The sequence below is a fragment of the Grammomys surdaster genome, unplaced genomic scaffold (assembly GCF_004785775.1).
Source record: "Grammomys surdaster isolate TR1022 unplaced genomic scaffold, NIH_TR_1.0 259, whole genome shotgun sequence".
Taxonomy (NCBI): domain Eukaryota; kingdom Metazoa; phylum Chordata; class Mammalia; order Rodentia; family Muridae; genus Grammomys; species Grammomys surdaster.
The window spans coordinates 3693213-3705713 of record NW_021604700.1 but is presented as its reverse complement, the minus strand read 5'-3'; the positions used below and the strand labels follow the sequence as shown (position 1 = coordinate 3705713).

The 12501-nt window shown below is 44.0% G+C and overlaps 1 protein-coding gene across 1 annotated transcript in view; it reads left to right on the top strand.

Moving 5' to 3' along the window:
* Lamc1 (laminin subunit gamma 1) overlaps positions 1 to 12501 on the top strand; it is a 116654-nt gene that overhangs the window by 74658 nt on the left and 29495 nt on the right. The window contains exons 3-8 of the mRNA XM_028775725.1: positions 4374 to 4504; positions 7343 to 7509; positions 10677 to 10865; positions 11611 to 11728; positions 12100 to 12198; positions 12282 to 12418. Of these exons, the coding sequence (XP_028631558.1) occupies positions 4374 to 4504; positions 7343 to 7509; positions 10677 to 10865; positions 11611 to 11728; positions 12100 to 12198; positions 12282 to 12418 (841 nt within the window). The remainder of the gene's footprint in view (positions 1 to 4373; positions 4505 to 7342; positions 7510 to 10676; positions 10866 to 11610; positions 11729 to 12099; positions 12199 to 12281; positions 12419 to 12501) is intronic.

Below are 12501 nucleotides of genomic sequence, written 5' to 3'. Positions count from 1 at the left end.
TGCACTACCACACTCAGCTTCTTTGCAACTCTTATTAAAGCTGAACAGTTCTAACTTTAGTCTGTGCTCTTGAGGAGGGAACATTTAGCTTCTGACATTTTCAAGAAGATATTTGGTGTAGGGCTGGGGATGTATGGTCTCATTGGGAAACGGTCCAGTCACCAGTGCCTCTAGGTTGTTGGTTCAAGGCCAACCTGAAATACATGAGATCCTGTCTCAAAAAGATTCTGATTCTTTTACATTTTGAAGTTTATTTTGTGTCTGTGTGTGTGTAAGCACAATAGCATGTGTGTAGGTCAGGAGGACAATGCATGGGAGTTGTTCTCTCTTCCCTTGGGGTCCGAGAGATGGATATGAGGTCATTAGACTTGACAGGAGGTGCCTCTGCCTGCTGAACCTTCTCACTGTCTGCCCGTCCCCCAAGTAAATAAAATAAGGTATTTGAAATAATCTTCCTTTTTTTTTTATTTTTGGTTTTTTGAGACAGGGTTTCTCTGTGTAGTCCTGGCTGTCCTGGAACTCACTCTGTAGACCAGGCTGGCCTCGAACTCAGAAATCCGCCTGCCTCTGCCTCCCAAGTGCTGGGATTAAAAGCATGTGCCACCACTGCCCGGCTAATCTCCCATTTTTCACTTTATTTATTTATTTATTTATTTATTTATTTATTTATTTATTTATTTATTATAAGTACACTCACTGTAGCTGTCTTCAGACACCCCACAAGAGGGCATCAGATCTCATTGCAGATGGTTGTGAGCCACCATGTGGTTGCTGGGATTTGAACTCAGGACCTCTGGAAGAGCAGTCAGTGCTCTTAACCACTGAGCCATCTCACCAGCCCTAATCTCCCATTTTTATTGCATCCTTTTAAAACTGTTCTTTGACTTGATCAAATAAAATGTTTATTTTTAAAATTAGCAATGGGGAAGATATTTAAGTAGTTAAGATTCCCTTCTCCCTTCCTTACGACACAAGGACACTTGTCTGTGCTGCTGATAGTCACTGTGAGAACTCTCTTCACCTGAGAAGTTGAGTTCTAGAGACAGGATAACAGTTAGGATACCTTGGCATTGTGCTTACACATCAGGTTAAAAACCTTTCCCCATCTAAGGTAGAACAATCAAGGATTCCTTTCATCCGTTCTGTGTGCACATCCCTGTACACCCTCATATGGAGTATCTGTGTATCGCTCAGATTTCTTTAAACTTCTCACATGTTCTGGCTGTGTGCTCATGGAAGAGTGAGGATCCCATGACCTTCTTAGTATGTTGATACAGACACTGATGTCATATCTATTTGCATGGTGACATTAGTATCAGTCTATATTGCAAACTGAGGAGAGCAGGAAGGACTAGCTGTGACTTTGCAGATGGGAGCATCATTTCATGAAAAGGAGTTCTTCTGGGCTTTCTACTTCTGGATTCTCAGTCTTTGTTTCTGGAGGGGTTTTTGTTTGTTTGTTTTTGTTTTTTTGTTTTGGTTTTTCAAGACAAGGTTTCTCTATGTTGCCCTGGCTGTCCTGGAACTCACTCTGTAGACCAGGCTGTCCTTGAACTCAGAAGTCCGCCTGCCTCTGCCTCCCAAGTGCTGGGATTAAAGGCATGTGCCACCACTGCCTGGCGTTTCTGGAGTTTATTATAATTACTCTTATTTTAAATTTATTTATTTTATATGTGTATATGAGAGCACCGGTGTGCACTGTACCACCCATGTGTAGGTAAGAGGACAACATGCAAGACCTTCTACTGTGTTGGTCCTGGGGATTGAACTCGGGTCATCAGCCTTGGCCACAGATATCCTTACCCACTGAGACATCTCACCAGCCCTGTAATTTGTTAATACATTCAAGGACACCTTCTGATTTAGTTGTATAGTTTTAGGTAGAGCCAAAAGATGAGAATATATTTTTCTGTGTGCCGAGGTCTCCACCCATTGTACTCTTTTGGGCTGTCAGGGAGAGGGTGAATACGGAAGTAAATCCACTAGCCAAAGCCTTTCCGTGGAGAGTTCTTGTGATGCAGATGAGATATGAGGCAGAGAGAACAGCTGATTTAAATCGATGGACTAGCTGAAGATGGAAAGACGGCCTCAGGAGAGGCGATTCGGCACACTTTGCTGCACTTGTTCCTTTGCTTGATTGTGTTTCCTGACCTGCAGAGTCTGCTGTGGGACCAGGAAAGAATGAGGTTGTAACTGGTTTTCTGGCTCCTTTGCTGCCTGCATGCCCACCAGCCTGTCCTGAGCAGACCCCTGTAGGGATTCTGCAGTTTGCTGCTCCTCATGCCTTAGAAACTAGTAAGACTATGTGTTAAGAATGCCTTGAGTGTTCATTGTGTTATGTGGTAGCTTTAATTGTGTGTGTGGATATAAGCGCCCTGGCTCTCATAGCCTGGGGCCAAATCGGGTGAGCAGATTTGATCTAGCTGATCAGTGTAAGCTGCCTTCTCTCCAGTGGAGGAGACGGAGGAGAAGGTCTCCGGTCTCACTGGCTGAGTGTTGGTGTGTGTTGGTTTGTGGTTCTCAACCTCTGTTATACACTTAGCTGTTCTGTAGTGCAGTGTGTTCTCAGCCATAGATGCCTGAGCAGCATTCTGATGTCTAGATGTATTAAGTCTTATAACCCTCGTAACTCTGTAAGGTGGGTGTTGTTTCTTATTATCTTCATTTTTACAAATGAGGTATTGGAGCTCAGAAAAGATGTAAACTGCCTCAGCGTACAGTTTTAAGCAGCAGGGCTGACACTGGGACTCTGTTCAGTTAAGCCCCAGATTCTCTGTTATGAAGACATTCCTATTGGTCGGGCGGTGGTGGCGTACACCTTTAATCCCAGCACTTGGGAGGCAGAGGCAGGCAGATTTCTGAGCCTGGTCTACAGAGTGAGTTCCAGGACAGCCAGGACTACACAGAGAAACCCTGTCTCGAAAAACCAAAAAAAAAAAAAAAAAGACATTCCTATTGGAGGCAGTTAACTCAGTGACACCCTCTGAGCTTTCCTTCTCCTATGGAAGGGGAGCTATGGTAAAGATGAAGCCTTGGAAGGTATTATTAGCATTAAGCAGAGGTGTGTTTAGCTATTTATGTTATGGACAACTAACAGACTCCTGCCATTATGGCCATGAGTGGGAGTTGTTATTGAGTTCCAAGACTGGATACAGTGAAATCATCTTCTCCATTCTAATTATACTCGAAGCTTCTCGAAGATTAGTTTTTACGAGCTCTCCTTATTGCCAGGTGTTTGGCATAGCCTAAGGCAGTGATTCTTTATCAGGAGTGCACTTGCTGGTCTCATAGAACCCTCTGGAAGCATAGATGCCTGCATCAGTTCCCCTGCTTGTACATCTGTGAGGGCGAGTCTGTCACACAGTGCTCAACAGTCTCCTGAACTTGAGTTGAAGAACCGTCTTTGGGTCTGGGCTCACTCACCAGGTGGGTCAACTGAGGGCTGAGTCTTTCGCTTCCCCTGTGGTCTTCCATGTTCAGGAAGCCAGAGCAGACGTTTCTACAGTGAGGACAAGTTCCTTGGCATCACGAATAGTCCCTGTTGAGCTTCTGCTTGTGTCATCTTGACTGATGTCCCCCGGCCAAAACCAGCTGTACATCCAAGCCCAGAGTCAGCATGGAAAGGGACTGCCCAGGGTGTGGCCCTGGCAGACTGAGTCATTGGGATGGTTTTTATAGCAGTGTGCCACTTGTGTTAGCATCTGATAAAGTTAGCTCAATGAAAACACGGTTATTATAAGGGCTTAGATATCATAAAAACCAGGGTAGTAGCGCCGCTTTTATTCTTGTCTGCTGCTGTTACGGTACACCGTTCAACTTGATCAGACCTAGATTCATTCACTTTGTGCCAAGCATGAGGGACCCTGCACTGAACAATATGGACACAGATCCCAACCCTCTGATACATTTGATCAGGTGGTGGAAGCAGCGTGGAAATGGATGACAGCAGCAAAGTGATGAAGCAGTGGTAATTTTGAGGTAGAATGGGCTAGGAAGACCCAACGGAGGTGACCTTGTACAAAAGATTACAACAGACCTAACTCAGCTGGCTTGGGTCAGTATGCTCACGCGTTACCTGGTGCTTAGGTATCTGTCTGCCCAGTGTGCCTTGCTCTCAGCTCATTCAGTTACCTCAGGAAGAAGTCCTTGACTTTGGAAACTCCAAGTTGTGAAGAGATGGTGTTACTGCAGAGGAGTCAAGGAGGAGAGTATCAGGGAATTACAGATAGTAGTGCAGTGGTTCACTAATCTAGGCGGAGACTAGCTTGGTTAGCACAGGAACTGTTCAGAGGAGTTTGTCAAATGTGTTTCTCATCTTCAGCTCTTCTGCTTCTCTTCATGTGTCTGCTTTCCTTTTTTTCTCTTCCTGGCAGGAATGGGTAACTGCCACTGACATCAGAGTGACACTCAATCGCCTGAACACCTTTGGAGATGAAGTGTTTAACGACCCCAAAGTTCTCAAGTCCTACTATTACGCAATCTCAGACTTTGCGGTGGGCGGCAGGTGAGTGTACTGTTAAATCTGCCTTGAAGGTGGTGGGACTTTGATGTAGAGCTTGGTTATGGCTTTATTAGAATTTAAGGACCATGTGGATCTGGAAAGACAAGCTGTAACCTAGAAGACTTTTTCTTATCAGATCTTCTCTTCTGGAAGCTAAGCAACTGGGTTTTCAGAAACCTTGTTAAATCTACATTTATTGACCATTTACGTGCAGAATCCAGTAATAGGTTCTGCAGAACTGTTACCTAACGGAGAAGACTTGACCTAGGAGCTTAGGAGGGAGTTAAGGATGATTCTTTAAAAAAAGAAAAGACTTATTTATTTTATGTATATGAATACACTGTCGATGTCTTCAGACACACCAGAGGATGGCATCAGATCCCATTACAAATGTTTGTGAGCCACCATGTGGTTGCTAAGAATTGAACTCAGGACCTCTGGAAGTGCAGTCAGTGCTCTTAACCACTGAGCCATCTCTCCAGCCCCAAGGATAATTTTTACTTAAATAAGTAAAAATTGAAATACAGGTTGAACATCCCTAATCTACTACCTCAAGGTGTTCTAGTTTGTTTTCTGTTGTTGTGAAAAACACCCAACCCAAAGCAAGTTAGGGAAGGAAAACTCCCGATTATAGTCCATCACTGAAGGAAGTTAGGGCAGAAACTCCAGCAGCGTGGAGGCAGGGACTGAGCCATAGACTGTGGAGGGGTGCTGCTTACTGGGTTGTTCTCCATAGCTTGCTCAGTGTGCTTTCTTACACAGTCCAGTACCATTGCCTAGGCATAGTACTACCTACATAGCTGGCCCTCCCCACTTCTATCTTTCATCAAGAAAATGCCTACAGACTTGCCTACAGGTCAATCTGATAAAGGCATCGATATCAGTTGAGGGTCCTCCCAGATTCCCCACACTTATACCAAGTTGATAGAAAAACTGACCAGCACAGAATACTTGAAATGTTACAAAATAAAATATTTTCTGGTGTTCATGTGACGTCACAAGCGGACAGTCAAAATGCTGGTCCCTGAGTGTTGTGCAAAATTACCTTCAGGCCATGAAATTCATGCTGTGACTTGGTCGCACTCCCAAGATACAGCAGTCTGGTTTTGAAAAAGTTCAAGAATCCAGAGACTTCCATTCTCAAGCATTTGGGGAGGGTGTTGGACATTCAGCTTTTGCTAATGCACCCATGTGTTCAAAACAAAAAATGTCATGAATCAAGATACAGAACTGTAATACTAGAGGAGCAGGTGGAGTCTGGATTGGTCTTAAAGGACAGGTAGGATTTGAGTAGAGATTTGGGTAGAGATTTGGGTTGAAGATGTCTGGATTGAGTGCAGGAGGATGGGTGGGTCATTCTGCTTGATGGGAAGAAGACATCTTTGCACAACTGTAAACCAGAAAGATTGCTTTATGGCCAGAGACAACAGGCTAAGAATCATAGACTTTCTTCACTTGTGTTAGCCCGTGAGGTCTCAAGAGCAGAAAAATTATTTTTGTATATGGTTTTCCTGGCATGTTCGGTAAGATTGGTTTGAAATGTAACCACTGAGAAATTGAGCAGTGTTTGGAGTAAGGCTGTAATATGAAAACTGAGTTAGAAAGATGAGTGTTTGTTGACAGTAGAGGCTAAGGGTGCTTAGATAGCTATGAAGACACCATGAAGCCCATTACGCTATATCCTAGCCTGCAGAACCAGTTCAAAAGAAATGTCTCAGATGAGTGTGGGAACAGGGTAAAGGTGCAGATGGCTGGTAGAATTTCCATTCCTCTTTGATGCTGTATAATCTGAATATGAAACAGCAAACACCTGATACCATGCCGATCGAGAAGGACATATAGCTGCATTTTATTGTGAAAAGAAAATTACCAGGTCTTTAGTCTAAGATGATCTTAAGGTCTAATGATCAAGAGAACAGTGCTTCCACCAATAAAGAAATTGGGCTAACTTGGAGGAGATGATGCATTTAGTTGTAGACATGTACAGTTTTAGGTCCTGGGAGACATTAAGTTTGTATAATCACCAAGGACAGGAGCCTTAGAGAAGGATGGGAACAGAATTATCAAGGCGGGATTCATCTCTGCAAAATGAAGATGATTCCAGTGTGCACAGACATTTGTAGGTGTAGGTGAAGCTGTAGAATTGCTGTCTTTAAGGAAGCAAGTGAGGGAAATGTCTGTACCATCCATACTCACATCTCCAATTTCCCTCTGGCCCCCAGTTCATTGCTATACTTGCACCTAGGGGATCCTTCAGTGATCCGTGCCCACAGAGAGCCCAGGGGGACTGTTTACTACTGGGCATCTATGGGAAATGAGGCCTCAAAGTTAGTGGCTCACCTCCTTCAGTCGGAAGCACACTCATTAGGGTGAATTACTGATATGTGTATTAACTTGTATTCTGTGCAGTCCTGTGCGCAGAAATAGAGCAATTCCCAGTGACTCTGAGAGGAGCTTTATCGTCGTCTCTGTTTTACAGGTGAGACTGTAAGTGACAGGGAAGGGTTTTAAACCCAAGTGGCCTGGTGTCAAACTTCATTTATTCTTAGCCATTGTCTTCTGCTGCTTCCTGACAGTCTTAACTTCAGGAAACATCCTGCAGGTGTTCTTAGAAACTGTTAGGGACTTTCTACTGTCTAGTTAATGTCCCATCTTGGGATTTTTGGTTTTGTGTGTGTGTGTATGTGTGTGTGTTTCAGCTTATCCTTGGCAAGCTCCTCAGTTTATACTTTTGAATGGTAAAAGTCAAAGAATTCTTAGGTTGCTTTTGGTTTGCTATGTACACATTTCTTCTGCATCTCCCAGCAGTTCCATTCTTAGCTATTCCTATCTTCTCTCCAGGTGTAAATGTAACGGGCATGCCAGTGAGTGTGTAAAGAACGAGTTTGACAAACTCGTGTGCAACTGCAAACATAACACATACGGAGTTGACTGTGAAAAGTGCCTGCCTTTCTTCAATGACCGGCCGTGGAGGAGGGCGACTGCGGAGAGCGCCAGCGAGTGCCTGCGTGAGTCCTGCTGGTGTAGCCTGCCCGTTGTTTGTCTTAAGGACTATAGCAGGAGGGAGGATAGGTGACTTCCTCATCATCGATGAAATCTGTGAAAGGCATTGCTCCTGAAGGGCAGGGTACTGAACCACATGCATGTCAGAGGAAAACGATAAATGAGGAAGTTGGTTGTGAATAAACCCCCCTGGTTTTGTTTCCTTCGTGAACATTAGCTAGGAAGCAAATCTCCAAGGTTCAGGAGTTTGATTAGACTCAAATACTGTGCCAATGTAGCACCTCTAAAATGTGACCTCTGTAGTCACTGTGGCCCTTTAAAATCAACCATTCCTCAGTATCTGTATGAGATGGATTCCAGAACCTTCCTCACATACACGTCCATGCACATTCAAGCTCTCTATGTAAAATGGCGTAGTATTGGCATGTGGCTGTGCACTCTCTTCCACGCTTGTTGTCTGTTCTGTTGGTTACAGTGCAGATGCCATGTAAATAGTTGTCCCACATTGTTTGGGGAAATAGGACAATAGAGAAAAGTCTGTATATATGTACAGACATAAGTACAGACATTATTTCTCCCCTAAATAGTTTCTCTTGAGAGTTGATGGGATCTGTGGGCGTGCATCACCCTAGGTACACTTGTTCAGATTCCTTCACTCAAGCAGCCAGCTTGGTTAGCATGTGTCAGGTACACTGACTTGATTCATCTTTCCTTTCTCTGACCAATGGGAATAGTGGGAAGAGTTTGCCCAGACACTGCCCTGCAAATCTGGGTGGCTTTGGGAGATGGGGTAGGTCCTGTGCCCTAGTAAGGGTCAAGATGAAGAAGTTAACAAATGTTTATCCTTCATAATGTCTTGATTTTGCACAGCCTGAGAGGAGAACTCTGGAGAGGAAACGTAGAGTTGTGATTTGTGAAAGGCTTAATAGGAACAACCTTTAAAGCAACCACAGTGTTCTTGAGTTCTTTGTTAGGGTGAAAAACAGAAAGACTGAGAAAAGGGACACTTGGAACTTGGAGCAATTACCACAGCACCTTGAGAAGGAACTACCTCCTGACTTTTGACTGTTTTCACTGAGCTGTCTTGAGCAGATTCATCTTTAATTTCTCCCAACAAACCCCAGAGTTGTTGATAAACTTTCTAGCTTCCACTAGTGTTTCTAAGCATTCCAGGAGCTCCTTTAATCCCATTACCACACTAATGTAATTGGATGTTGTAAGGTGAGGACTCGTGAAAGAGGTACATGAAGCACTCCTAAAACATGTCATCTAAACACATGTGCATTTGAAAAGTAATGTGCATGCAGATGCCATGTTTCTAGTCTATCCAGGAAATAAGAGCAAACAAAATACTGTTAGTTCGCTGCTAACCAGCTTTGATAAGGAGTTCACTGGGTTTGCTTTCCTCCATAGTCTTTTCAGGACTAACCCTTCAGAGTAAAGTTCATGGATGATGTGACTATAGCAGGACAATCCAGAAACTGAGGCTAGACAAGGCAGGAAAATGGCTGTCTTCTCTTATCCTAGCTGTTTATGAGAGAGGCACAGCACATGCTGTGGCAGCTTTGGGCAGGAACAGAGTGGACATGAGAACCACTCTGCCTCCTGATCCACACCGGACCACTCCTCTGGAAGGCTGGGTTGACTCCAAAGTGACATAGAACAGCTTGGGGTAAGACAAAGAGCAAGTGAAAGGGGAAGGCACTGTACAACAGCTACTGAAAAGGGGCGGGTACCAGCTTAACAAACTTGGTGCCAGCAACTCAAGTTTCTAAAAATGTAGAAAACACATATTCAAATATCTTTTAAAATAGTTTGAAAAGTATCATAAATCAAGCAAAACTTTGTTTTTATGTGCTGGCCAAGAGCTTATATGTGCTTTGGACAGATTAAGTCTGAGAAAGTCATCTCACTAAAAGCAGCACTAAAGACTCAAATATTTATTTATTTGTTTATTTTAGAGACCGGAACTCAGTATGTAGCCCTGGTCTGGAACTCACTGTGGAGACTAGTCTAGCCTCAGACACATAGAAAATTGCCTTCTAAGTGCACACTGCCAAGGCCAGCCAGTTACTTAGTTTTAAAGTATGGTTGTATTTAACAGATGACCTAGTTAGGACTGTGGTTGCCCAGCAGATGGATCTGAAGTGTCTAGATTTCCCTGTAATTCTGCTTGCGTCATCGGACAAGCTAATTTAAACCTACAAGTCTCATGTTCCCTGGTCTGGAGAGAGTAATCTGGCCCCTTGGAAGCTGGTGTCTTAATGTGTTTGAATTGTTGAGGCAAATGTTCAAAGAAAAGATGCATGAAAAATTAGTACCTTGTTTTTGCTCTCAGTGCTAGGAGAGGATAAAGAGTTAGGAAAATGGGTGTGGTGATGCATGCTGTTACCCCAGGGTGCGCTGGGAGGCAGAGGCGGGCAGATGTATGACTCAAGGCCAGGTCTGCAGAGTGAGTTCCAGACCAGCCATCACTGCATAGTAAAATCCTGTCTAAGAACACAGTTAGAAAAACAATCATTTGACTTGGCTCTTATGTAAGAAGAGCCACTGGGAGACAGATTCTTTTCTGAATATAGGAGTTCTTCTTATGTATCCGTTTTCTATAAGGATAGATATTTCTTAGTAAAGTGATGGATGGCCAGGCTTTCTGAATTTGTAGATATACTGGATTTTTAAATAAACAGTGTACCCAATAGTCGTTTTTATTCTATACCACCTGTCACAGAGATGTAGGAAATTGTGGTTTGGTTTTTTTGAGAGTCTTTTTTTTTTTTTTTTCCCGAGACAGGGTTTCTCTGTGTAGCCCTGGCTGTCCTGGAACTCACTCTGTAGACCAGGCTGGCCTCAAACTCAGAAATCCGCCGGCCTCTGCCTCCCAAGTGCTGGGATTAAAGGTGTGCACCACCACCGCCCACCAAGAGTCTTTCTTAAAGGCATACACGTCTTGGAGGCTACTGCGCTGACTCACAGGTTGAGAACACTTACTCATCTTCCAGAGTTTATTTCCTAATAAAGCACCTGTGTTGGGCGGCTCACCACTGCCCCTAACTCCAGCTGGGATCTAACCCTCTGCAGGCGTCCCCCAATACACACGTGGCATTCACTCACACAGATATAGACATACATTTTCTTTAAAGGTATACTTATCTGGCATAACTTGTATATTTAGCTTGTGACTGCAATGGCCGATCCCAAGAATGCTACTTCGACCCTGAACTATACCGTTCCACTGGACATGGCGGCCACTGTACCAACTGCCGCGATAACACAGATGGTGCCAAGTGTGAGAGGTGCCGGGAGAATTTCTTCCGTCTGGGGAACACAGAAGCCTGCTCTCCATGCCACTGCAGCCCCATTGGTGAGTGACATCCATCTCACTGGGTGGAGTAAGATGAAACAGGAATCTCCTGAGCCCCAGGAAAGAAAGCTTTGCTTTCTGAGCATGTGCACAGTAAAGGTGGCAGCATGTATGCTGTTCTAGCTTATAAACGTCTCACTGCTCCTTCATGCTAAGCAAGTTGAACTCTCAGATAACTTTCTAGTGTGTATAGAAGAAGTAAGTGGTTCTGTAAATAATTGGCAGCTGGGTCATAGACCATTTGAACTTTGACTACGAAAGGCTTTTCCTTGTTAATGATTTTGTTTAGTCTGATGTCCGTAGAGAGCTGAGCTGTGTACAGCACGTTAGTGTCTGTCTAGAGATATGTAGCATTTCATCTCTTATGATCTTTTTGGGGAGGGGATGGGACTTGGGCTAATATTTTGTTGTTTGTGCTTTTGTATACTAAAATTCTAGATGGAAGCCTTAAGGAACATTTGATTGCCAGAGACTAGACTTGTCTGTGTGTACTGTATCGCTGGGTACAGTTTTGTTCAAGAGCAGAGGGTAGATTTACTTCGGGGTGTGCCTGTTAGGGCTTATAAAGCTATGATTTACAAAGAGCTGTCATTTGGAATTCAGTCCTGATTTTCTCTGTCATCTAGAAATGGCATACTGGTCGTCAGGCTTTGCTTATTGCTCCTGCTTGTGTTTGCTTTGACATTGGTTTTTACTTATCCGTCTGTCCAGACTTGGGGTTGAACATGAACTCATTGCATTTTAGGTTCTCTCAGCACACAGTGTGACAGTTATGGCCGGTGCAGCTGTAAGCCTGGAGTGATGGGCGACAAGTGTGACCGTTGCCAGCCTGGGTTCCATTCCCTCACTGAGGCAGGATGCAGGTAAATGTTTTCAGAACCAGAGACTGGTCCTGAATCTGCACAGGGAAGCAGTATCTATAGTGAGAACACTTTCTCAGCAGTAATGGTCAACAGGCTTCCAGACTAGACATGATGATGCCCTCGGGGTTTTGGAGAGTACAAAAAAGTGTTTCTTACTAGTTTTAAGTTATTGTGCACAGTGTTAGGTTTTATCACCAGTGATGAGTATTCTTGACTGAAACCAAATCCAAATATAACAATGGCAGGAGTTTACCCTGTCCTTTAGCAATGCTCTGTGTGTAGAATCTGCTGTTGTGTAAAACAGGTCGACTTTCAGAGAGAGGCTTCTTTCCTGTCGGTTCTTTTTATTTAATTCTATTACCCTCAAACAGGCCATGCTCCTGCGATCCTTCTGGCAGCACAGACGAGTGTAATGTTGAAACAGGAAGATGTGTTTGCAAAGACAACGTTGAAGGCTTCAGCTGTGAGAGGTAGCTCCAGCTTTCTCCAGTGTCTTCCTTGGCGTCAGACTTCCCGAGAAAGCAATGGCTGATCATGCCTTACTCTCTTTCAGATGCAAACCTGGGTTTTTTAATCTGGAGTCGTCTAATCCTAAGGGTTGCACACCCTGCTTCTGTTTTGGGCATTCTTCTGTGTGCACAAATGCTGTCGGCTACAGTGTTTATGACATCTCCTCCACCTTTCACACTGGTAAGTTATCTCTTAGTCACCGCCTCACAGGCCTCCAGAACTCCCGAAACCATTTCTGTATGGATATTTTTTTTGAATCAGTA